The sequence below is a fragment of the Panicum virgatum genome, chromosome 7K (genome assembly GCF_016808335.1).
Source record: "Panicum virgatum strain AP13 chromosome 7K, P.virgatum_v5, whole genome shotgun sequence".
NCBI classification, from domain to species: Eukaryota; Viridiplantae; Streptophyta; class Magnoliopsida; order Poales; family Poaceae; genus Panicum; species Panicum virgatum.
In genome coordinates this window covers 37,233,994-37,259,346 of record NC_053142.1, presented here as the reverse complement: position 1 = coordinate 37,259,346, position 25,353 = coordinate 37,233,994, and the positions used below count along the sequence as shown (strand labels likewise).

The window sequence follows — 25,353 nt, the reverse complement described above, 5'->3', positions numbered from 1 at the left end:
GCCGCAAGCAGGAGAGCAGCAGGAGGAAGTAGTTGGGCAAGCTCCGGAAGAAGTTGCTAACCCTGCTGACCTGCAAGGCAAGCCTCCCGAGCATAACTCTTTACTTGAAAACTATGCAATGTTGTATTTATTCATATATTGTGGATCTACGTTTGTAGGAGTTGTATGGAACCCTAGTATGTGTGTTCTCCCCAATACAATAATCAATGGTATAATTGCACTAGAGTAGAAGAAACCATAAAAATGTATCGTATACCCTCATATGCTTATCTCTTCATTTGAATTATTTTTTATCTCGTCAACCTGTTCAAATATAACTACAGTAATTTTATATTGGTTGATACTACCTTCCAGATTACAAGCGCAGGTCCGGGCTTTAGTTACACGTATAAGAGTCTGCTTGCTCCCACGTTTAGCTGTGGGTACCAAGGTTATGAGCCTTGCGAGCTGACCTAACAGCTCTATTCCACATGCCTACCTTTCGGCACAAGTTTTTTTTAGTTCTAAAAAGAAACAGTTTGAAAAGGTTTAATTGTAGGAAATGAATTTCTATCTATGAGTCCTTACTTTTATGCATAGGTCGTCACAAATGCTTGGCTAATTAGAAACTCGGTAGAAGTCGAGTGATTTTGTGTCACTCGCGAGAAGGGTTTGGTTATCAATGCCAAAAGTACTTGGACATGTTCATTTGATGAAATTTGAGACCGGATCGGGATTATATTGATGGTCATGCTGATGTTTGGAAATGATCCCGTCCGTGTCGATTGAGGACTGTATCGGTGTTGATAGTGTCGATCAAGTTTGAACAGTACAAGTCACATCCGGGAGTAGGACGTAGTCGGAACCGATAAACTCATGTATCTCATTTACCACGACTTTCTGTATTATGACTTGCTGCTCTGGGAGTGGAATAAAAAAAGAAAAATAATCAATACATATGCGCAATCTCCCACGCAGCTAGCCCAAAAAATAGCTAATGCCAAATTCAATTCCATCTCCTTTGCGGGCCTCTATCTACATGCACTGGAAGTCGTAATGGACTGAACTAATAGTCAAGTTTGCGTGGGGTTTCTATCTATCTTGTGGAAGATAGATAAGTCATTCATCTTTAAAGTCCACTCAATTAGTTTACATAAATGTTCAGCATTTTTTTAACTATGTTCAACATTTTTTTAACCATGTTCAACATTTGTCATTCAAAATGTTGAAACTACACAAAAAAAAAATTGAAATTGTGAACATTAAATATTGAAATGATAAATTTAAAATGTTGAACATTGTAACTGGGACCTTCTTCTCCGCCTCCGGCGACCTTGCGGCAGCCGGGGGCGCAGTGGCGCCCGAGGGTGGGGGTGCGCGTCAAAACTATATATCGCGCGGATTACAAATTCATGATCCATCGCTTGAAGGATCAAGGGGCGCCAGCAGCTAGGTAGGCTGGCACGCAGTAGCAGCCCACGCGGGGGCGCGCACCACCAGCACAGCTGGGCCAGGCGGCCCACGCCGAAGCGTGTGGCACAACGGTGTTTTTTTATTTTTTTTATTTTTCAAAATTGTTTTTTACAGAAATATATTTTCGGTGCGGCCGGCCCCCTGCCGGGCGGTAGGGACCTCATTGTAAATAAAATTTACATTTAATCGCATTTTGGCACCTGGGGGGAGCCTGTCGGGCGGCCGGCAGGTACCCGCCGCCCACTGGCGGGGCGGTAGGCCAGGCTGCCGCCCGGCAAGGGGGCGGCAGGCTCCCCCCTCTATATAAAAGGGCTGAGCTCCCCCTCCCCCTTCATTTTCTTCCCACGACATCTAGAGAGGGGGAGGGAGAGAGGAGGGGTGAGGGAGGGAGTTGCAGTGGCGAAGCCCTGCCGGATTTTGGATCCGAACCGCAAGTAATAAATATCTCTCAACTTTCTCATTCTAAATTTTTTGTATGTTTAATTCTATAATTAGTGTATGCAGCAGTAATGATATTTTAGCGATTTAGTTACTGTTTTTATTATAATTTAGGTAGAATTAGGATTAGTTTTTAGAATAACCATTTAGGTTTACCAACCATTTCTGTGGTATTGATTAGTTGTTTAATGCGAGAAAAAATTTTGAAAAATGCTCAGAAATAGTAGAAAATGCTAGAAAAGTATATGAAAAAATAAAATAAATTATAGAAAATGCAAAAAAATTGTAGAAAATTTTATTTATAAAAATTTATTGTACAAAAATTGTAGTAAATGCTAGAAAAGTATATGAAAAATTCATATAAATTGTAGAAAATGCAGAAAAATGTAGAAAATGTTAGAAAAAATTATTTATAAAAAATTATTGTACAAAAATTATAGAAAATGCTAGAAAAGTTTATGAAAATTTCAGATAAATTGTAGAAAATGCAGAAAACTTATATTTTTTGTGTTAGGTATGGCCGAAGATACGCCAGCTCTACTTGACTGAGTCATAGACTCGTCGCACCGGTCCTTTCTTTCAGTGGTTCAGCGCGTGAAACTTAACGTGCTGCGTCCACGTCCACCAGCGGAGTGGATTCCTGTTGACCCACGATGGGTGCCCAGGTGATATGTCGTCGGATTATGTTTATGAGAATACGTTGGTTTCGTATACGTTTCCTACATAATGTACTTACCTTTGATCATTCTACTTTTCAGGTTGAGTGGGGCTGGTCTTCTTACTATATGCCGTCTTGCTGAGAGTGGTTTGGCAAAGCTGGACAGGTCCCTACTGACGGCTCTGGTTGATAGATGGAGGCCTGAGACACACCTTCCACCTCCCTTGTGGGGAGATGTCACCGACCCTACAGGACGTTGCGATGCTGCTGGGTCTTCCTATCAGTGGGGATGCCGTAGGGCCTCGCGTTGTCCCATCCACGTGGTTGGACGATCTAGAAGAGCGTTTTGCAAATATTGACATCGCGATTAATGTAGAGGAGCACCCAAAAGCAACAGGGCCTGCCAAGTCATGGATCCTGCAGTTCCAGGTACATACCTCATTTTATTATGAGTAATGTTGGAGTTATGCTTTTGACTAGTGCAGTTATGGTTTTATTTTATAATTGATCTTGTACTCATAAATGTTCATCTTTTCTATGCAGTCCGACAATTTGGCACATGATGCTGATGAGGATAGCGTCACTCGATCCCTTGAGGCATACCTGTTGTGGTAGTTTGGATATATAATGTTCAACAACTCACACGGGGCCAATGTGGATAGGGTGCTTGTGCCTTACGCACAGCAGATCGCAGAGGCAGCTGTGGAGGAAATGCCTCAATACAGTTGGGGTTCAGCGATACTTGCAGCCACGTACCGTGGCCTCTGCAAGGCATCGGTGCAAAATAAGCACAATGCAATTCTTACAGGATGTCCGATTCTGCTACAGCTTTGATCGTACGAGAGGATAGCAATTGGTCGTTCGATTATCGACCACTCACCGTATGAGCCGGATATGTACGGTGACACCGAGGATGATAGGCCCACCATGGGGACTCTCTGGTATGCTCGTCAAGTACGGAAATGACTGTTACTCGTACTATTCTGTTGACAATTTTGTTGCTTTGTTTGACCCTCTTTGTATTTCTTATTGGTATATATTATTAATTTTGTGCAGAAGAGTTGGGCCCACGTACAGTCTCGGCGTCCTATCCTGAGTTTGTAGCTGAGTTTGATCGGTTGACACCTGAAGACGTTGTGTGGGAGCCCTACTCCCAGTTGGCTATAAACACTCGTGCACCATTCGGGATATCTTCGGTTTGCTCTCAGGACTAGGGCATTTGGATGACAACTACAGCGTTGATGTACGACGTTTACATTGAGACCCACTGCCCGGACAGAGTCAGGAGGCAGTTCGGTCAAAGACAGTTGTATCCTATGCTGTCAGCATTGGATCGGGTCCAACGTCATGACCACAGGTAACGATTCATATATCATTTCAGTGATAATGCATTGCTGCTTTAACTAATCAATATTTAGTTTGTCGAGGGCTGGTCAACCTTTCTCGAACATGTGGGTGACAAGGGTGCAGCCTTGGGTCGATGGCTGGGACCAGGCAGAGGAGAACGTGGCGCTTCCGACCCCTGCACACACGGAGGCTTCGTACAGGGCGTACCTGAGCTGGTACCAGCCTAAGACTCGTTGCCGCTTGCTATATGCTGACATGCATCCACAGCCGCATGTTGCGACCCCACAGGATGGCTATGCACGACATAGGGATGAGGCATTAGCTGGGGCGGTGAGTCAAAGTTATCATCGCTTTTCAAATACTTTGAATTAGAGTGTTAATGTCTTCCTTTTTCTTGCTTGCAGTTTGAAATGTGCAGGTTGATGGACGTAGATGCCAGGGAAAATTTGATGAGGATTCGAGCGGGATCTATGATGGATAGGAATGAGCAAGAGTCGGCCTGGACCCGAGTTTCACAAAGAACACATTCCATGCTTGAAGCCTTTGGTAGCCGGACATCGTACGAGAACTCTTACGGTTCGTCTCAAGCCTCGACCTCGTTTCCTTGTGGTCCCACACAGCAGCAACCTTCCCCCAGGACCTTATTGGTCTCAGCAGCATTATCCAGATACGTGGGGATACTTACTGACTTCCTACTTTGATAACACAATTAATTCTTAGTCCATACAGGTGATGGACACCCACCTTATCAACCTCACGGAGGGACCCAGTTTAGTACCATGGCACCAGCTGCAGGGATGTCATTTCAACCAACACAGGCACCACCACGACCTTTCGGTAATTAATTTCAATTAATTTTGGTATGAAGTCTAATTTCTTTTGCATTTACATATAGGATCACAACAGTTATATGATGCGAGACCTTCTTCGTATTACCCTATGGCGACAGCAGAAGGAACGCAAGGTAAATACATAATCTGTAGCCCGAATTTATCATGTTCTTCTTATTTCTATGAATATTTTAAATAATTTGAACGGTTTACAGGATCGCACCACCAGCTTCCTGATATGAGTCCTTCGTATCCACCACCAACAGGTACGTATGATGAATATATATACAAATAGATGACTTATAAGACGATGATTAAGATATCTTAATTGCTACTACATAGGGGCCACACAGGATACCTTCGAAGCGAACTTCGAAGACTGGAGTCAGTTATTTTCTACACCTAACCAGCAGGCCGATCCTACCTTCGAGACACATGTGGCCACCGGACGTCCAGGTAGAGACATAGGGCCTCCAGACCGACACACCTACCCTACAGACCACGTCCACGCACAGCGTAAAAGAGGTCGACATGGGCGGGGTGGTTAGGATGTGCTTCTAGTTATTTCTGTATTTTTGTTATGGACATGTCATCATGTTATACTTATTTCGTTCTTATGCATCACCTATTTCGTTCTCAGTTGCGTATGTGTATGAATTGCTAAGTTATACTTTTCATATTCATCTACTTTACTAATGGTTTTTATTTCTATCTAAAATATCTAAAACCACATCTAATGACGCACTACACGTTTAAGGTTTAACTTGCAGTGATGAGGGGCCCGCCGCCCCCCTGCCCGGCGGCAGCCTGACCTACCGCCCCGTCAGTGGGCGGCGGGTACCTGCCGCCCGGCAGGGGGGCGGCAGGCTCCCCCCAGGAGCCAAAATGTGATTAAATATAAATTTTATTTACATTGAGGTCCCTACCGCCCGGCAGGAGGGCGGCGGGGGCCGGCCGCCCCGCAGCCGGGCGGTAGGGGTACAAAACTGTAAATTATAAAACCGAAAATATATTTATGTAAAAAACGATTTTAAAAAATATAAAAATAAAAAAACGCGGCACAGCGAGCTGCACCACCAGCATAGCTGGCCAGCGGCCCACACAGACACGTGCGGCACAGCGAACACACAGGAGGTGCAGCGCAGCACGGCCCTCTCCTGAACAATTCGTGTAAGTTAATTTTTTATTCCTTATTATTTTTCTTTCATATTTTTGTTTAACTAACTTATTAACTATAAATCTACGTAAGTTGTAGAACGGGGATATATTCTGTAGAGTTCTTTTATAATTCACTTTCTATATATTAACATATTTAATACGTGTATATATGCTTATAAAAATATTTTTTTAATGTAGATTAAGTTGTTCTCTTTGTGGATTAACATATATACATGTATTAAACATGTAGATTGACATGTTTAATACGTGTATATACAAATGACATGAAGTTCTTCATGTCATTTGTATAACTAATTTATTTGTAACGCTATATTATTTGTTCTCTTTGTAGATTAAATTATTCGGCAATGTTGATTTATTTGTTCGTAATATTTATTTTCCAGTAGTTATTCTATACAATCAAATGTTCGCACTGTTTACTATTTTTGTTCATTGTACATTATTATTTGTTCGTGACGTTTAAATTTTTGTTCTTAAGAATAATTATTTGTTCATGGTGTCAAAATATTTGTTCGCATTATTTTAAAATTAATTATTTAGTGTTAATAAAATATTTTAAAAATATCGAGCAAACATAGGCAAGTGTGGTCTTGTTTTGAAGATCTTATCATAAGTAAGATAATGGTGCAATCTAAATTTAATTTGAATGCTCAGTTTTATAGTTATAACTTTATTTAGTTTTGGATTTGCATGCACATGGGTGATGTCAGCATTTTGTCTATATCTGCATGTATGGCAGATTCTCTTTACTATTTAGATGGCAACTTGCATACGGAAACATGGCTCTTCAAGCGATGGTTGGCGGAATTATCACCTGAAGTGATGCCCAACTGCGCCCGGGGGCGCGTGGCGGCGCCAGGGGCGAGGGCGCGCGGCGGCCCTGTGGCGGCGAGCGGTGTGGGCCCAGGGGTGGCGGCGGTGGCACAATGTTGGTAGATAGGGTTTGGGCTGTGGATCTAACTGTTATAGTTGTTTGCACGGATCTTCAACACTGGAAGATGAAAAAAAATCTACCAGAACATATATAGGAATTTTCGGTTTGTGCGCACCTGGTGCTTCGGGCGATACCCAGCGAATTTATCGCGTGGGCAATGCATAGGCCGATAGGCGCAACTGTCTCTCAACTTGGGCTACAGTAAACAGTGCGCCTATCCGAGTCGCGCCGTCCCAAGCCCAGTGCGTGGGCCACCCCACCTCACACGACCGTTGGACGCGCTGGTCCGGCCCACCTATAAATTCCCCGCACGACCGCACCCGCCCACCGCCGTGCGAAACACCACCACTGTCTGGCTGTCTCGACCCGTTCGAAAACGCTCCCACAAGTTCCCACTTCCCATCGCGCTGCGCCGCCGCCACACTAGCCGTTGCCGCTCCCCTTTCCTTCCCTTCCGTTTCCCATTCCCAAAGAGTCTGGTCCTCGCACGCGCGGCGAAGAGGAGGCGGATCCGGAGGCGCGGTCGAGAAGGTGACCAGAGGAGATGGCGTCGCGGACGGCGTCCAAGGACATCATCACGCTGCGGGGCTCCGCCGCCATCGTCAGCGAGTTCTTCGGTACGCGCGGCGCCGCACCTCCTCCCTCCCCTGATTGGTTTCGCGCCGGCCCGGCGGGTGTTTGACGGAATGCTTGGGCTCGCGTCGCAGGCTACGCGGCGAATAGGTACGGCACGGTGTCCGGCAGGCGAGCGAACGGCGGCGCCGGCGCCGATTCACCGGGGATCAGATCGGTGAGAAAGGTTTGGTGGGGTTTTTTATTGACTGATTGATCCGGTTCCGTTTGGGCTTTTGGTGGTCTGCAGCATCCTCTACAACCGCGCGGTGTACCCGGAGGAGAGCTTCACCAAGGTGAAGAAGTATGGGCTCGCTATGCTGCTCACGCAGGACGAGGGGGTGAAGACCTTCATCGCCAGCCTCACCTCCCAGCTCTCAGGTCTCCTCTCCCATCTGAGATCTCCCTGTCTCCTTCCCGGAGTGCTCGCGAATGCTCTGGTGTTTGCTCAATGGCTTCGTGTCGCTGGATGCTTCAGAGTGGCTGGAGGCCGGGAAGCTGCAGCGGATTGTGCTCGTGATCATGAGCAAGGCCACCAACGAGGTGCTCGAGCGCTGGAACTTCAACATAGTGACCGACGCCGAGGTCGTCGAGAAGGGGTGCGCGCCACATTCACTCGAATTCCCCATCTTCGCCCTCTCCCTGACCATCCAAAGTACCCGTTGTGTCATGGTCTGATCGCGTTGTCTTCTGATGTTCGTCAGGGCCATCAAGGAGAAGAGCGACAAGGAGATCATGCGGGAGATCCAGGCCATCATGCGCCAGATCGCGTCCTGCATCACCTACCTCCCCTGCCTCGACGAGCCATGTAAGAACAGCAATCCACATCTCATAGCCTTGATCATCTCCTGTTTTAGAACCGAGACTGCAACTGTGACACTCTAATCTCCTCTCATGCGCCGGGCTGACTTACTGACTGACCAGGCGTGTTCGACGTGCTGGCCTACACGGACACGGATGTTGACGCCCCCGGCACCTGGGTGGAGAGCGACGCCAAGCTCATCAGCAACCCGCAGATGGTTAAGCTGCACTCGTTCGACACCAAGGTATGCAACAGCAGCATCTCTGATATCCATCTATCCGGTGTTTGGTATTGCTGGAGCTCGATTGGATTGCTAAGAGCACGTTCCTGGTGGATGGATGATGCAGATTCATAAGGTGGACACGCTGGTGTCGTACAAGAAAGACGAGTGGGACGAGGAAGAATGAAAAGTTCAGGAGCACGATGCCTGGCGCGTACTGCCGTGAAAGCTGGCTTGACGTGAAGGTTGTGTGAATCTTTCATTCACGTCTAGGCGCGCGTACTGGTCTACTGCTGCTGCTCCTCTAGGGAATCTTACTGCTTTGGGTTGAAAGAAAAGTCTGCTGCCTGTGATGCTTCTGCCAAATTGCCATTTTTGCGTATTCCCTGAAATCACTGAACCTCTGAAAACAATGTAATTCTGGGGATGAAACTTCCCTCCAGTGAATGACCATTTGCTATCTTTTATATGATGTTTTACTTTCACATCACTCGTCGCTAACAAGCGTTTGTGAGATACCAAAAGTCCATTTGGCAAATATGTGCTGGAGTCAAGTAGTCAACTGAGAACACAAGAACATTGTTGCCCTTGGAACCGGCGTCCTGCTGAACCGTTTCTCATCGAGAAGTGTACCTTTTTTGCAGAGTAGTTTTCCCTCATGCTCTTTGCTACATTGAGATATATAGATATTCTGTAAGGCGACATACAGTCTAGTGAACTAGAGGATCACTTACTGCACAATCCAATTGCATATAATCAGCTACATTTACATTCTAATTAACAGTGTCATCAGCTACATTTTTACATATAATTAGATAATAAAGGATGGACTGACTTAAATTACACTAAATGGTAGTATACTATTCTTCCACTTTGACACATACATGCCTAGCCCAGGGAGATGTCACAAAATTAATCCCCAAGGGACCGCAACCCTTGATAAATCACGCCATAACGGAGATCATCCAGGCTGTCAACATTTCTATAGCCACCATACTCCCTGAGGAGTGTCCAACCACGCCGTGCGAGCAAATCTCGAAAGTCCTCTTCGGTGTAGAATGTCTTGTCTTGTGGGGTCTGCATGCGGCTTGCATCGCAGAGTTTGATTGCCACACCTGAAAAAAATGGGAACAACAAAATATATTGCAATCAGGATGGTAATAGTAACCTAAGGTTGTTAGCCCGAGTGGTGTGAAGCAACCGGCGGCACTCCACAGGTGGGGGGTTCGAACCCCCACCGGGGCGAATTTCCCCGCCTGTGGGAAAAAAACCCCTCGCTGTGCTCCTGATAGCTTGGGCTGTGTAGTCAGCCCGGCCCGGCCTGACGGTTTCCCGGCCCAGTGGGTAACGGTCCCGGCCCGGGTAACGGTTCCAGGAAATGGCACCAGACCCAAGGTCAGAAAGAGCCGGGGTTCGGGGGATTTCTCGGCCTGCGTTAGAAGGCTTCCTTCTTATAAGAATGCTCGGGGGGCGGCTAGCCCCTCGCAGGTCGAGTTTTTTAGGATGGTAATAGTAATACTCCCTAGTCCCTACTCAAAACTTCATTAGTTGAAAAGCATCCAAAATGATAAAGCCCAATCAGTTGTCCCCATGTCTGTCCAAACAACACAAGCAATAAAAGTATTGTGAACAGAATTCTCTTTTCTAACCTAATGGACCGGGCGAATCGAAGTTATCTTCCGGTCAACTGTCCACGCTGTCAAGTTGATCTCATTCATGAATAGCATGGTCTTTTTTTTGGTACAAGACAAAACAACAAAGGCGACATAATTTTGGGGTCTATGTTCTATGTTATATCCATGAAATTTCCTTGTTTCCATGACAAAGCATAAGAACATCCCTACACCCATATACCGATCTAGTATGTGTATGTTATTCCTAGTTATTCAGAGAGTCAAGAATCTCGTTCTACAGCTGAGAAGAGAATGTACAATTACCATCATCAAGATGAAGTGTGTATGTTCCAATTGGCATATCCCTGTCCAAGGTATGAACAACCTCATCTTCATCTTCAAGCCAGAAAGCACGTCTTGTTCTAAGTCCAAATGCTGATTTGATAGCTTCCTTAATTGCTTCAGCAGTACCATCAATTCCTATTCTTTTAGTCTAATCACCCCACTTGACTAAAATGACTCTCCCACCAAAAGTGCCCTGGTTATCTCCACCTGCGTGGGTTGCAGAATTGCAAAGAAAGCAACAAATTAAAAATAATAATCACTGGACTAACCAGTTTGAACTACATATTGAACGTTTTTGTAAATTTCCGCCAGAATTCAGTTTAAGTAGTATTTAAGTGAGACCGTGGCAATAATAAGGAATCCTTTTTTTCAAAAGGGGGTATATTTAGCATAGGACATCCCCATCTTACAAGATAGACTGCAAGGAAACATAAAACCTTGAACGCTACACGTTCTTAAAATGCTAATTGGAAATATGTTCATCTATCTAGCTGGTTCATTTATCTCAGTGGGTGTAACAAATTGAGCGATAGCAGTTAGTAAGAGTAGTCCCTGCCACTAAGAATATAAGAAAAACTTAGTCCTGGTCAAGTTCAGGAGTTTCAAACCTTTTGTTTCCATAGGGTTATAAGAACGCCAGGGAGTTAAACCGAACCCAATTCGTACACCAAACAGTGGAATAGCAAAAATTCGAAGGTATTCAATTTAAACTGCAACATGTGCAGTGTGCAGATTATTACCGTTAGTTGAGGTATCTCTCCAATTCCATGGGTTCACACCATTGGTTGCAACTGCATCAGCAGCTGTTAATGGAAGCAGATGCCAGTCATCCTCCAAACGATCACCAATATTCAGTATTGATCTACCGTTTGCTACAAACATAAAAAAGGTATAGTCAACAAGAAATTCGCGTAGTTACTACATGAGATAAATTAAGAAATAGGTATTGTTATACATGTAGGGTAACTCAGTACCTTCAACAGGGCCAAAGGGAATATTAGCATCTTCAAAGCCTAGATTGAATGCAGAAAATATTAGTGAATGAGCTAATAAAAGTACCACAACCAAAAATCAAATAAAGCACAAAATTCAAATATACAGCCACTTAGCATGATTAGGAACTACTATTAATGAAACAAGTAACTAAAGCATATGAAACACAGACCATATGACTCATTATTCATTAAGCTATCACATATATGCACACCCTACATCAAACATCAGTGTGTATTGCATTTGCATAAGCAATATTAGTGTCAGCGCTATAATCTAGGTCATATTTTCTCAAACAACTCAATAAGCTTGAACAGTTTAATTAGCCTTATATTTACACATCTGTACCATTTGTCCAAAAATAAACTACGCAATAATATTCTTAATTTTAAGAAATTCTACATTAAGGTACTTTTAAGTTAATAGTTAACCGTTACACAATTAATAAAGAAACCGTTGTAATAGCATAAATTCACACTGCCATATACCAAAATGGTTGGCTTGGATCAAAACCTAAGCTTTGCATTGTCAAAATCTCAGAGGTGGAGTTCAAGGCACATCTAGTCATCATTTCATCTAGCAAAGCATGAGGTGCACCGTTATCGGTCGTGAACTGCAGGTAGGACTCGATCTTGGTGTTGGATGTGGGGCTCTTCCCGGCGCCACTGACGCTGCCACTGCCAGCGCAGCCGCTCGCCTTCCCGCGGCGCCTGAGCCGGTCGTCGATCTCCTTGTAGTAGGCCATCTTGGCGTTGCCGCTCCCCCCGGCGCCGCCGCCGCTGCTCCGCGCGTTGCTGCGCGCCTTCTTGAACTCCTTGAGGAGGTTGCGCCACTTGTCCGTGCACATGGTCGGGGAGCGGTCGAACCCTTGATCCCGCATCCGGGCGGAGATGGCCTCCCAGAGGTGCTTGTTGGACTTGGAGGTGTTGAAGTGGGCGTCCATCTCCCGGCGCAGCGCGATGAGGCAGAGGGTCTCCTCCCGGACCCACGTCTCCGCGCGCCTCTTCGGCGCCGACCCCGCCGACGCCACCGCCGCGGCGGCGCGGGAGGAGGAGTCGTGGCCGCCGTCCTCGCCGCTGCTCTCCGGGAGGAGCAGCGGCGGGGTGGGCGCCGCCGGCGGCCCGGGGAGGAGCATGGCCGCGGGGGGAGGCCGGTGGCGCTTTGGTTTTTTTTTACAATTTTACCATTATATTGAATAATAATCATCCGAATATCACTCTTAAAATGGCGTTTACAACTTTACCATTCTTATTTCGTGCCTCTTGTATTTTATCATATTTATCTATGTAGCACAGTCAGCCGGGACACGCGAAATATCATTAGGCTGTCCACACTGGGACCTGTATGCCATCCAGTATCGGTCTTGCAGGACGAGAAATACTGGAAATTTCCTGCAGCGGGAGCCTGTAAGCAGTCCTGTAAAGTTTCAGTTTCAGGATCATCTCCATTCCTCTATTCCCAGGGGAGCTCCCCGGATTCGCCATCCGCCTCCCACCGCTCCAAGCTCCAATTGCCTCGGCTTGCTCCCGCAATTCCCCCCCCCCCCCCCCCCCCCCCCCCCTCTCTCTCTGGAGCACTCTGCTCCAACACGCTGCCGCCGCCGGCAGCAGCAATGGACAAGGTGCCGCGGACCGAGCCGGCAGAGGCATGGACTTGGACCGGTCTAGCAGAAGCCAGCGTCCTTGCGGAAGTCGCTAGCCACCCGCCGGAGCTCCGCGAAGGAGAAGACCACCAGCGAGTTCCGCGACGTCGAAGACGACGCGCCGTGCCGCCGGGCCTCCACCTCGCCGAGGTTTGACGGCAGCTTGCGGTCCTCGCTCTAGTCCCGCTCCGACGAGCTCTGGATCTTGGGAGGAGACTCTGCAAAAGCAAAGGGGCGTTCAAGCGTCGGAGGTCGAGGAGGTGCTCGAGGAGGGGCCGGCCGCCCGCCATGGAAGGGAGGGAGGAGGGAGGAGAGAGGAGACGTCGCTGGAGCGCCGCCTCCGCCAACGTCCCCCAGCGCCATGGCCCTCGTTCCGGCCCCTGCTCCACCGGGAATCCTAGATTTCCCAACCGCGGTGCCGAGTTGCAGCGCCGCCGTCCTCCCTCCCGCGGCGGCCGCCCCTGCTCGCCTGGCGCAGCTTGCCTTGCCTCGTGCAGCTCGCCTGTGCGAGTGAGGAGGCCCCTCGCCGCTCCGGGTGCCCACCGCGACGGCGGATCGCCTGCACAGGCCGCGTGTCGCGCTCGCCGGCCGAGCTCATCGGCGGAGCTCGAGCTCGAGGATGGGAGGGGCGCACGGCCTCGAACCTCACCGGCAGCCGAGCGCCAAGATCCGCGTGGGCGAGAGAGGGAGGGAGGACGCCGGCGGAGAGCGCCGCGCCGCCGCGTGCGTCAGCCATGGCGAGCGTGGAGGTGGATTGCGGCAGCGCGAGGAGAGAGGAGAGAGGAGAGAGAGGTAGGCCGCGGGGGGTTTAAAAATAGTTCTGATTCGTGGACCCCACGTCCTGTTAGTTGATATACAGTAGAGATATAGACTCTCTTCGCTGCATCTTCGTTGCATCCAGCCAACAGTTTTTCTCTCTCATACAAAACCAGCATCAGCCAGCCAGCAGTATTTTTCTCTCACAAAAAATCAGCACCAGCCACTAGCACCAGCCAGCCGAACACAGTGATAGATTATGAATGGGTGCAGCAAAACTAAAGATAGAGGAGAGAATCTTGATAACCAAGCAAGAATATTCTTTTTAGAGGATGAAAATAGAGGACAACGAGTGCGAATAGCCTTACTGCCCTTGACGTGCTTCTCTCTTCTCCATCTCTGAAATTTGGGTCCCGCAGGTCCTCTCATTTTTAGATTGGCCCCCACTCGTCAACTTTTCTTCCACCTTCGGTACCCGCCCGTCAATCCTCACTAGCCGCGGTGTTGATTTATCCTCTGCCCTTAGGTCGTTCGCCGTGAACATGTGACGATCTGCAGCAAGCAATCGTCGAATCCGGAGTCCATACGTGCTGTTTAGAGGTTGTTTGATTGTATAGGCTAAATTTTAGACTATGTCATATCAAAGAGAATTTTGATATTTATTAGTATTAAATGGAGTCTGATTACAAAACTAACTGTAGAATCTTGTGCCTAAAATGTGAGACGAATCTAATAAGATATATTAATTTATAATTAATGGATGATTACTGTAGCATCACTGTAGTAAAACGTGAATTAATTGAGTTCATTAGATTCGTCTTGCAAATTAACACCCATCTGTCAAAAAAATTATAAATAAATTTTATTTGATACTATTAAATGGTAAAATTTCTTTTGACGTGACAAGAGTTAAAGAAGCTCCTCAAACCAAACAGCACCATAGATTCAAGAGTTGTGCATGCGCATCAAGTTGGGGGGTGTTTAGTTAGTGAAAATTTTTGGATCAAAGGTCATATCGATTGTTTGACCAGATGTCGGGAGGGCTTTTCGGGCACTAATTAAAAAACTAATTTCAGAACTCACTTGGAAACCACGAGACGAATCTTTTGAGGCCTTTGACCGCGTCATTAGCACATATGGGTTACTGTAGCACTTATGCCTAATCATGCACTAATTAGGCTTAAAAGATTCGTCTCGTTATGTACATCCAAACTGTGTAATTAGGTTTGTTATTTAATTACATTTAGTGCTTCATACATGTGTTTAAAGGGGAGGTGAAAATTTTTGGGTGAAAATTTTTGGGAACTAAACGGCCCCCAAGCTAGCGTGCTTGATATCTGTACTATGGCTTCATGTATGCTCTCAATCCAGCCAGAATGCTCATGTATGGATCTTTGATTTTTTTTTTATCATGAGCTCAAACTTCACAGCAATATTTACATTCTTTTTTTTCATTCCTATTGATCTGCAAAATCTTATTGATTCTTGTTAAAAATCGGTGCCAGATCCGCTCGCGCCCCGCATCACCCAGCACCCTGGTCCGCTCAACGTGAGACCACCAAAAATAAATACGTACAAACCATTTCTCCGCGACTACTCGACTACTCCAGAAGGTGAGATGGGATCCTATACTTTCGAAGTGAGGCAGTACTCGGCTTACCGGTTTCGACTACCTCCTACTCCCGGCATGCGGTTAGTACATTTCAAACATGATCAGCGGGGCCGACAACGGTACGGTCCTTAACCGACACAGACGGAGCTACACTTTTCTCCTCCCGGTCTCAACTTCTATTTTTCCTTTCCTTCCAAGATTAGTAACTCATATATAGAAACATGAAATAACCTATATCTCACGAGTAACTGAAAAATACCCGACTTCTACCAAATCCTATTTAGCGTAGCACGACTATCATCCGACATAAACTAGTGTATAACTCATGGTACCTAAGAATTATGCATCTAAGGTTCCATTCAACTCCTATGACTTTAATGCATAAGAAACATATATATATATATATATAATGTTGCATAATTTGAAATAATAGTTATGCACCGGGGCTTGCCTTGTGGCTGTTGCTCAGAACTAGGGTCAGACGGGCCTTGGGCCGGGTTCTCACGCCTCTCCTCCTGTGCTTGATCCGGTTGCTCCTGCGGTGTCGCAATCACCTCAAACACGGCGTCCTCAACTGCGGATGCTACACGAATGCATATGAAATGATTGAGTGCAACTCAAACTATATAATCACTATACCCAAAATGAAATGTCCCGCGGACTGTCCGCAACTAAATGGTGGACCGTCCACAGTTCAACTTCGTAGACCCACCAACATCTCTGGAGAATTTCTAAACTGACTGGCAGACAGTCCGCTACTGAGGCGCGGACAGAATTTTCGAACTCAACGGTGGACTGTCCGCTCTCTAATAGCGAACCGTCCACAGTTCAATTCTACGAAAACACCAGAGACAACATCATCTCTGGACAACTTCTAACTCGACCTGCAGACTATCCGGCCCTCCTAGGCGGACCGTCCGCGATTCCTATCTTTTGACAACGCGCGCCGCCACCAGTGAGGCTGGCGCGGCGCCGCGGCGTGCCATTCCCGCCGACGGTGGCCAAACCGACGGCGAGGCTAGCACTACACCATTTACTGGACGAGGCGCACACGGGCATGAGTGATGCACGCGAAGAACTCAAGCCTAATCTAGTCGGCGACGTGCGGCCCGTGGCGGTCGAAACGACATCGTCGTGAATGTGCGTGGAAACAACAAGAACGTGGAGGAACGAGGGGAGCATGAGCATTAGCGACTCACTTATAATCGATTTGAGCCCTTGGGCGAAGGAAACGGTGCTCGGACGATGGAGTTTCACGGTGAGGTCGAGTTTGGACCAAACTAAGACCGACGGCCGGGGAATCCGAGATTCCCGGCGAGGTGGGGGTTATGGTTGTGGTTGGAGGGGTCGAGGAGGGAGCTAGGGAGGTGGTCGAGCTTCCAGTGCGGTGGATTTGAAATCCATGGGGGGGGGGAATGCGCGGATTTGGCCGGTGAAGGGGAGGGCGCTCAAACGTCGCCCATGGCGTCGAGAGGGAGAGGGAGAGTGAACCGAGAGAGAGAGTGTGTGTGTGTGAGGGAGTGGGCGCGGGTGGGTGAGGAGGATGTGCTCGCCTTCAATGCGGCGTACGGGGTGGCCGGGGAAGAGCTCGATGGACGGCACGTGGCGACGACCGACGATCCTCGGTCACGGAGCAGGTGAAACAGAGCCGTCGCGGACCGTCCGCCGTCCCAAGCGGACTGTCCGCGAGGCCGGGCGTTACAAATTTAATGTCAAATATCGAAAATTCTTATATTTGGCACGAGCAAATAAAATGGAGCACATGTTATGTCCTTCGCAAAATGAACAGCGGATTCTACATTTATTGTGGGATTATAATTACGTTTGATCAGTTGGCTATTTAGCTGCGGATTGCTTTGTCGATGGGGAACGGATGCGCATTAGCGACACCACCATCGAACACAGGCAAAAGGACACCCCCAGACACGCTCTCATCCTTTAATACAGTCAATCGTGGATATTTCAGTTTTATAAATACGGCGATCATACCTGGAGGGATGTAGTAGTTTCTCTTGTAGCAAGAAAATCATAATCCGAGCATAACAGTTTCAAGTACGAACCCTATGGCATTGATTTTGTACCGCAGAACTTGACCGTTTCTAAGACTAGCTGTTGACTAAATAAATACCAGGACTCAAATCTTTGATTAAATTGTAGAATTGTTGGTTGAAAAACTTGAAATGGTGCCCGCCAGGAGCCATCAACTCACGGGCGCCGATGTCAGAACACGCCGGTTTATGCAATGCAACCACACAGTAGATCTGCAGCGCGCAAAATTGCCCAGGCATAGAAGCACGTTCCGGAGGTTGTTGTCGTTGGGTCTCAACAGAGCTCCAGCGCACCGCCTTTCCTGGTTGCCTTTGCTGCCTGATCTTTGCAGTTTGCCTGTCAGGCTGGTCAGCGAACGAGGCAGCAGCCGACGGATCAGTTGGCGGGCGAAAACCCGCCAAAAGTATGCGGCTTTCTGCCCGCCAGCCCCTCTCGGGCTCTCTCCCACCACACCAGCGCGCGCGCGCGCGCGTCACTGCGTGCGGCCGTCAGCCGTCGGCGTCTCGGTCGTCGGCGCGCCACGCAACGGCGAACTGACCGAAGGACCCGGCGGTCTTCAGTTTCGTGCCGGCCAAGCCGCTGCCGTCGGCGCCTCGGCCTCACGCGGGCACGCGGCGCGCCCGCGCGTCAGCGCCTACGGAGGCGCCACCCTTTTTACCCGTCCGCCGGGACGAGCCCTGAGCACCCGGTGCTTCGCCACGAAGGAAAACCGGGGGAAGGAGGCGTTGCCTTGGACTCGCCGGACGCGCGCGCGCGGGGTCGTGCGTTCACCCAGTCAGGTGAGGCGGGGCCCCGTCGAGGAAAAGCCGAGAAAGGCCGTGTATGGATCGGTTTTGGAAAATTTTATAAGCAGTGTGAGCATGTTATTTGAAAAGAGAATCTCACATGTATGGAGTATTAAATGAAGTTTATTTGCGAAACCTTTCTTTAGGAATAGGTGTAATTTTCCGCGACGAATCTAATGATGATAATTAATTTATGATTGGCTATATGAATGTTACAGTAACCATTTTCTAATCACATAGTTAAAGGTCTTATTAGATTCTTTAGGTTTCTAGCGCAGAGATTTTAAAGTTGATTTTATAAATTGATTTTGTTTGACACTATAATTAACTGTGAAAGTTGATAAAATTTCTAGCCGGACGCGCGCGCGCGGGGTCGTGCGTTCACCCAGTCAGGTGAGGCGGGGCCCCGTCGAGGAAAAGCCGAGAAGCTCTCTGCTCTGGACAAGCTGACATCCGGAAAACGCCCCGCTCGTGCAGCGCTGCAGCAGGTGCGGCCGTGCGGCAGCGGCACCACGTCCACCGCACCAGGCCAGGAAGGTACCACGCTTTTTTTTTTCTTCCGTTCCTGGACTAGACAAACCCGTGCCCCCGAACCTGAAAGCGAGATAATCTCGCGTTCTACTTGGGATCTGTCACGCCGCACTGCAACTATCACTACTGATACCGTGTCTCGAATACTCCGAGAGCAGCACGTTTCTGTCGACGTCATCTGACTAACCGGCGGCTGACAACATTTTTAGTGCTGCCGTTGGAAGCTGCTGATCTCGGTCTCTGCTCTGACCCTCTGATCCGGTCTACCTGCAAGATCTCTCTGCCGAGAATCCAGAAATTAAAATCTGTAGAGAGATGAACCGCAGGCCTTATCGTCGTCCTCGATCCAGCGCCGCCCGCTCCGGCGTCACGCCCGCCGTCACGCCGCGGTCACGGCGGCTCCCTCTCCACGTGTGGGCGGCGGGGCACACGTGTAAGGAGCAGCGCCCAACAACCAAGCCCCCTTCTCCCCTCCCGCTGAATCCATCGCGACCATGAATGCGCGCGCGTCAGTAGGGGGTCCCGGAGCGCGCTGTCTCACCGCTGTCACGTAAGCAAGCCAGCGGGCCGGGGCAAGCTGGCGTCCCCCCGGCGTTTAGCGGCCAAGGCCGTGGGCCGGGGCAAGCTGGCGTCAGTGGTGGCCCACGCGTCAGCCTGCTCGGCGCGTGGCAGGGCGCGGGAGACCTGCGGGCGTTACGAGTCTGAACCGGGAGATGCGGATGGAGGGAAGGAACGGGCAAACGGCTGGTGTTTCTTTTTGCAGAGAAGCCCCTACACTCTGATGAAAACGTGCGTTTATAAGAAGAGGGGGGCAAGCGATATTCACGAGGCTTAGGGGGCAATGTATTATTTCGTTCCATAAAAATGAATTTCGTTCCAAAATAACACTTTCCATTTGTAAATATTTCTAGTGGCACACAGTGGTAACCCTAACTCTTTTATGGTTCTTTTTACCCTTGGATGCTTCCACCCATCGAGACAACGTCTCAAAGCCATTTGATTATCAGTCTAGCCGCAAATAGTCTACCAAGACCGCTATAAATACCCCGATGATATCGCGATAGTAACCCTAGTCTTTCCATCCTTTCTTTCTTCTCTTGCGCTGCCGGCTTTTACCAAGGCGACTATTAGATATTTCGGCGCTACCTGCAATACTAACCTTAGCATTTCCATCCTTCTCTTCCTCTAGCATCGCCGACTTACCAAGGCAGATATAAACATCTCGGTGGTACATGGTAGTAAACCAAACTTTTCCGTCTATTATTTTCCTTCTGCACCGCCACTTAAACTTTGATTCCTTTCATTCTATACCTCTGCTACTATTGTTCCCTTTTTATGATAGTTGCATATGGTAGATCCAGATAGACACAAGGTTTGATTACACACCGTGTGGTATTTAATTTAATCACACATCCACACATCCATCTATTTAGGATTATAATAGTTGGTTCTATCCACCGGTCTTATGGCTGGTGGAGTCATCTTGCTATCTACTTGTTGCACTACCGCTCGTTTGGAGATGATGGTCTTGTTCGGCTGGGAAGAACTGGTTGGGCTGGAGCTGCTGCTGGAACAACCAGCTAACCAGCTCTAGCCAGCATCACGCCAGCCCCCAACCATTTCCCACCATCCGAACACGCTCGAGGTTAAGGAATTGATCAACAAATTAGAAGGAGAATCAAAGATTTGGACAAATCAGGAGAAACACAATGTATAAACTCGTAGTAAGGTCTGTCACCATTTATCGATTCTAAATTAATTGTTAGAATTATTTATCATCCTTTTATTTTTCGCTTGGAGAGATGTTGGAGAGACGAAGAAGATGATTGCCATTAGGATCTTGAGGAATCAAAACAAGCACTATGCATAGCCTTATATATAAAGGTACGTTTTCTCATCCATTTGTTTCATTTTCGCATGTATTTGTAAAACTTTAAATATAGACAAAATGTTCTTTACTATTCTAAAAAAATTACATTTGGGTGTGGACAAAATGCCCAATCGATACCATTTGATACGCCTTTCTCACACACATGGCGTGTCATTATTATTGTTTTATTCTTTTGCGGCACGCGGGTTAGATCGGGCGATTCGAATCTTATCGAATCATTTCTTTTCGGATTCAGACCCTCCCGTGGCATCTAGAATGGCCGTGAATTTAGGATTGTCATTATCACTGTGGAATCCAACGCACCCACGCTCTTTGATCCCCGCAGATATGTGGAACCAAGCCCACGGAGTTTCCAAATTCCAAAACCAAGGCTCCGATCAAATCCTCGCGGCCTCGCCTCGCGGAGTCCGCCACGAGTTCCCACCCGCGCGCCCCAACGGCGCGGCGCGAACCCTCGCAGCCGCCACCCGCCAGCCGCGGCCGCGGGCAGGCAGGGGCATCAAACGGGAGGGAAATCCCCACCCGAACGCAACGAGGAGGCGCGGCCGCGAGTAGAAAAACCAGATCGCGCTCGCCCTAGCCGACCGCTGCCCCGGCCCCCACCAGACTCCAGAGCAGAGGCCGCCACACCCTCTCGTCCCCTCCCTGCCCACCTCTCTCCTCCGCTCCCCTCGGCGCGGCGCGGAAGGAGGCCAAGGAGAAGGAAGAGGAGGCTTCGAGATTTTCGCGGAACCCCCACGCCACCGCCCACCGCCCTCTCTCCACCACCACCACCGCCCCCTCCCCCTCTTAGCCTGCGTCCCGTGTAGGGTTTCCGCTTCGCCCCCCCTTTTCCACTCCAATCCCAGCCAGACACACCACCCGCCCCGTCCTCCCGCTGCCGCATTCGGAGCTCTGCATCTGCCTGCAGCCGAGTCGCCCAATCGCCGCCCGCGCCGCCCCGAGGAGCCTTCGTGCCGGTGTGGGGATTTCGGTTTCCCACTGTTGCTGCTGGTTTGTGTTGGGGATCTGGGAGGGGTGTTTTGTTTTGGAGCGGTTGTTGTTTCTCGCGATTTGGGTGTGATTATCCGGGTCGATTGGATGTTGGTGATGTCGGGTGATTAGATTCGTTGTCTGACTGGGGGAGGGGATTCGGTTTAGTTTTTTTGGGCCCCCTAGTTTCTCTGCTATTGGATTGGATTGGGATCCATGATCGAGATTGCTCCGTGAAGTTTTTGGTCCTAGGGATTGTGTTGTTTTTGATCGGCCCGGACCAGGAATAGAGGGTTCTCTTTGAGGAGATCTAGGGCCGCGTGTTCTATCGTCCTCTGTAGATATATTTCTGAAAAGAAAAAAAAAGTGAAAATAGAAAAAAAAAGAGAGAGAAGCAGTAGAAGGGAGTTTGGAGGGCATGGCGCTGAATTGCTCGTCGCGCTCGCTCCTGGTGACCGATGATTGTGCCGGCATGATGCTTGGGTGTGGGTGTCGGTCGGAGGAGGCTTCCCCGCTGTCATCCTGTGGGGTGAATTCGCAGTGGTTGGATGAGCTGGAGCTGGAGGTGGAGGAGGAGTCTGACCCCGTGGATCTCTTACCCACGGACCCCTTTGGGATGAACCTGGAGACCTCATTCACTGCGGCGATCGCCAGTTGCATCGAGGATCTCACAGTCATGTCCGGTGCTGGGCATTTTGGAAATGGCGGTGATGATGATTTATTCGCCGACCTGAGTTACTACTTGAATCAAGCTTTTGTGTTTGCTCCGGAGCCGTGGATTGGTGGCTATACTGGTGGTGTTTTGGAGGGCTCCTTTGGGTCTGGAGGCCTCTCTGGTAGTGGAGGTGTCAACCAATTTTCACGGTTGCCTCTTAATGAATCCTGCTCAGAGCCTACTGGGTCCATGGAGGATCCATCTAGCTCTTGCGAGGCAACTTTGGCATGCTGTGATACAGTTGATGCTGCTCCTGTCCAGGGGGGAAATGATGCACATGAAGGAATGGTGTATGTTCTAGGCTATCTTGGCTTATGTGACATCCTCTCTGTCGAGATGGTGTGCAAGTCAATGCGTTCAGCTGTTCGGAACGAACCATTTTTGTGGAAATGCCTCCATATTGATACGCACTTGGGCAAGAAGATTTCTGATGTTGATCTTCTGCGCCTCACACAAAAGTCCCCGGGTTCTTTGCAGTGCCTAAGTCTGGAGGGCTGCGAGAACATCACTGATCAGGGATTGAAGGCTGTTTTAGAAAGTAATCTACAGTTGTCAAAGGTTAGTATGGTGTGGTCCTCTTGCAAACATCTCTCACTACCATGACTGCTTCATGTGTTGAAGTTGAATAGTTTTATTTATTATACTTCACTAATGAATGTTGTTTGTATCTCACCATATTCTTGGCAGTCCAGCGTTATTATATCACCATACCATTTTATGTGATTGTGTAATCCTGTCAATAATCTTCATTATAGATCAAAATCCATTGTGCATGCTTCTGCTTGCTCTGGATACATTTTCAGTACTTACAGCTGTAAATATCCAGTTTGAATGTTTAGTGATATGATGATCTTCAATGTTATTTGATTCTTATATACATTTTTGGAACATGGCTACTGCTTTAGATATTCTCAGTTTCTTCAGCTATCTGTTTGATCTATAAGATGACTGAAATCTTAGATTTTACATGTCCTACTTTTCATTTAGCTAATTGTACTCATCTGTCCTTATATTTGCTAGACCATGATCTCAAATGCAAAATAGTGAGGAAACTACATACATGCTCTGTGACATACATAGATATCAGTTAGCTTGAGAATGTTGCATGTTTATGCAGAAGAGTGCAAATAGGAGACAATTAATTTTGAAGCAAAGACTTCAGAAATTTGCATTTGATTGTTCATTTAATTGTAGTATTTTGGATTTGTTGCATGAGCAGTTGGGGCCGTATGAAAAGCTCTGCCACCATTTTAGGGGCAATTCACAGTTCTCTATTTACTGAGCTTCCTCTTTTTTTTTTGTTACAGTTGGGCATTTTTGGCGCATTCCGGATAACTTGCCAAGGTCTTCTTGACAATCTGAGGTCATTTAATATGGTAGCAGATACTGGTATTAAAAAACTCCGAGTTGCAAACCGCTTCACTGCATCAGAAGCGCAATATGAGGAGTTATTGTCCTTGCTGCAAATAGACAAGGGGCAGGCATTGCATAAACAGGAGCCACGTATCTTTCATGCTGATTGTTATCTACCAGATCTTCAGGGTGGATATGTTCCTGATTGTTTCATACCAGATCTTCATGATGAATATGCTCTTGATATTGAGAAATGCCCTCGTTGTCCGAATTACAAGCTTGTTTTTGATTGCCCATTAGAGGAATGCAATATCAGGGGATCTGCTTGCCGAGGGTGCGCTGTTTGTATCAGAAGATGTATGCAGTGTGGGAGATGTGTAGACAACGAGTTTCACGAGACATTTCTTTTGGAGAACATCTGCCGTATCTGTCAGCCTATTGATCCGCCGCATGCAGATTCACCTCCTTGTGAAAAATAGATGTTCTCTTTTATCCATCGGATGGATACAGTCCTAACATAGCATTTCTTTCGTTGATGCCCCCATCCATGTGGGGCAACCTGACAATATTTCTAACAAGGAAAAGAACAAAAAGAAAGATACAGTTTGCTATCAGTGGAAGTGCAGCAGATGGTATAGTGAAAAAAGAGAAAAAAAATAAAAAAACCAGAAAAACACAAAAGTGGAAGGATGGATTTGCTATTGAACTGTGAGCAGTGGGTAGTGCTAAACTGACAATGGAGGTAGGTGACTTTTGATTGAAATTTTTTTTTGAACTCTTTTGGAATGGCAGCAATTTTGTACTAGTTCAGTCTGCATGAGACTAGGAACTCGGATACTGCTTTTTGAATCAGGGTCTCAGGCGAGCATTTGCTTATCATGTTCTGTTTCTTGTTTCAGGAATGTTTCCCTTAGGAATTTGAAGTGCTCAGGAGTGTGGAAGTATTGCCTGTAAGATTGTTCCAGTGGGCTGCTTGTTCTTGGAACTTCAGATAGAAGTTGCAAATTTGCTTTTGGCAGCCCCCAAAGTAAAACCTGATGTACCTTCCTGTGTACTTTGTATCTGATGACAAATGTACCTAGTAGCCGACTGGGATGTGGAAGCATGGCTCCATCTGACTTGTGTACCAGCTACATTTGAATAAATAAAAATTGACTTCTAACTTAGCTGCTATTGTCTTATGGCACCTGTGTTTGCTAAGGCGCCTGTTCTTCCTGCCAGATGCATATGTTTGGAGATTGTTTCTGGTTGCTGCCTGTCGTGATCTCATTTCATCAGGCGCCTCTTTTTTATGTGCCAGATTCATGTTTCTGGTGGTTATGCCGTGATCTCATTCTGGCAAGTTTTGAAAATGTGGTCGTCCTTTCTGTGCTGCTGGGCGTATAAATGGACGTCCGTTATTGTTGCTGAGTGCTGATGAAAGTTGTGTCCCCCTTTTTTGCTATATTCGCTGTCATGGTTTCATGCCTCCGAGTGCTGCGGTGCTGCCTCTTGTGAACAAGTGTCCGGTCCCTTTTCTCCGGACGGAACAGACGCTTGGTCGCTTAAACAACACCTGCAGGAACGCTGGCTTCCAGAACAGAAGCTTTTTGCTACTCTAATTATAGAGGCACTCTAGAAACAT

The 25,353-nt window shown here is 47.7% G+C and overlaps 3 protein-coding genes across 5 annotated transcripts; 2 read left to right on the top strand and 1 right to left on the bottom strand.

Moving 5' to 3' along the window:
- The first annotated feature begins 7,170 nt into the window (after positions 1-7,170).
- LOC120641306 (mitotic spindle checkpoint protein MAD2-like) lies at positions 7,171-8,962 on the top strand. The gene is made up of 7 exons (XM_039917366.1): positions 7,171-7,455; positions 7,546-7,561; positions 7,701-7,831; positions 7,929-8,049; positions 8,155-8,258; positions 8,375-8,496; positions 8,600-8,962. The coding sequence occupies exons 1-7, from the start codon at positions 7,383-7,385 to the stop codon at positions 8,657-8,659; spliced, it is 627 nt and encodes a 208-aa protein (XP_039773300.1). The 5' UTR covers positions 7,171-7,382; the 3' UTR covers positions 8,660-8,962.
- A 236-nt stretch (positions 8,963-9,198) lies between these two features.
- LOC120641305 (trihelix transcription factor GT-4-like) lies at positions 9,199-12,690 on the bottom strand. 2 transcript variants are annotated; one of them, XR_005662216.1, is made up of 5 exons: positions 12,021-12,686; positions 11,405-11,443; positions 11,171-11,302; positions 10,410-10,637; positions 9,199-9,587 (listed from the first exon to the last, which is right to left on the bottom strand). XR_005662216.1 is itself a non-coding variant. In XM_039917364.1 (4 exons), exons 1-4 carry the CDS (start codon positions 12,556-12,558, stop codon positions 9,385-9,387), a joined length of 912 nt encoding a protein of 303 aa, XP_039773298.1. In that variant the 5' UTR covers positions 12,559-12,690; the 3' UTR covers positions 9,199-9,384. The 2 variants fall into 2 exon arrangements, 1 of the variants encoding a protein (XP_039773298.1); XM_039917364.1 differs by lacking the exon at positions 10,410-10,637 and having other exon boundaries at positions 12,021-12,690.
- A 1,149-nt stretch (positions 12,691-13,839) lies between these two features.
- On the top strand, positions 13,840-24,895 carry LOC120641304 (F-box protein SKIP14-like). Of its 2 annotated transcripts, XM_039917362.1 has the most exons (4): positions 13,840-13,857; positions 22,048-22,934; positions 23,684-24,471; positions 24,629-24,895. In XM_039917362.1, exons 2-3 carry the CDS (start codon positions 22,080-22,082, stop codon positions 24,206-24,208), a joined length of 1,380 nt encoding a protein of 459 aa, XP_039773296.1. In that variant the 5' UTR covers positions 13,840-13,857; positions 22,048-22,079; the 3' UTR covers positions 24,209-24,471; positions 24,629-24,895. The 2 variants fall into 2 exon arrangements, with proteins under 2 accessions (XP_039773296.1, XP_039773297.1); XM_039917363.1 differs by lacking the exon at positions 13,840-13,857 and having other exon boundaries at positions 21,225-22,934.
- The last annotated feature ends 458 nt before the right edge of the window (positions 24,896-25,353 follow it).

Excerpts from the sequence above, each read along its gene's own strand:
- LOC120641304 (XM_039917362.1), top strand. The coding sequence starts at position 22,080 with ATGGCGCTGAATTGCTCGTCGCGCTCGCTCCTGGTGACCGATGATTGT. Across the intron at positions 22,935-23,683 it reads GTAATCTACAGTTGTCAAAG|TTGGGCATTTTTGGCGCATT; the intron begins GTTAGTATGGTG and ends TTTTTGTTACAG.
- LOC120641306 (XM_039917366.1), top strand. The coding sequence starts at position 7,383 with ATGGCGTCGCGGACGGCGTCCAAGGACATCATCACGCTGCGGGGCTCC. Across the intron at positions 7,832-7,928 it reads CCTCACCTCCCAGCTCTCAG|AGTGGCTGGAGGCCGGGAAG; the intron begins GTCTCCTCTCCC and ends TGGATGCTTCAG. Across the intron at positions 8,497-8,599 it reads TGCACTCGTTCGACACCAAG|ATTCATAAGGTGGACACGCT; the intron begins GTATGCAACAGC and ends TGGATGATGCAG.
- LOC120641305 (XM_039917364.1), bottom strand. The coding sequence starts at position 12,558 with ATGCTCCTCCCCGGGCCGCCGGCGGCGCCCACCCCGCCGCTGCTCCTC. Across the intron at positions 11,444-12,020 it reads GCAGTTCACGACCGATAACG|GCTTTGAAGATGCTAATATT; the intron begins GTGCACCTCATG and ends CATTCAATCTAG. Across the intron at positions 11,303-11,404 it reads TCCCTTTGGCCCTGTTGAAG|CAAACGGTAGATCAATACTG; the intron begins GTACTGAGTTAC and ends TTATGTTTGTAG.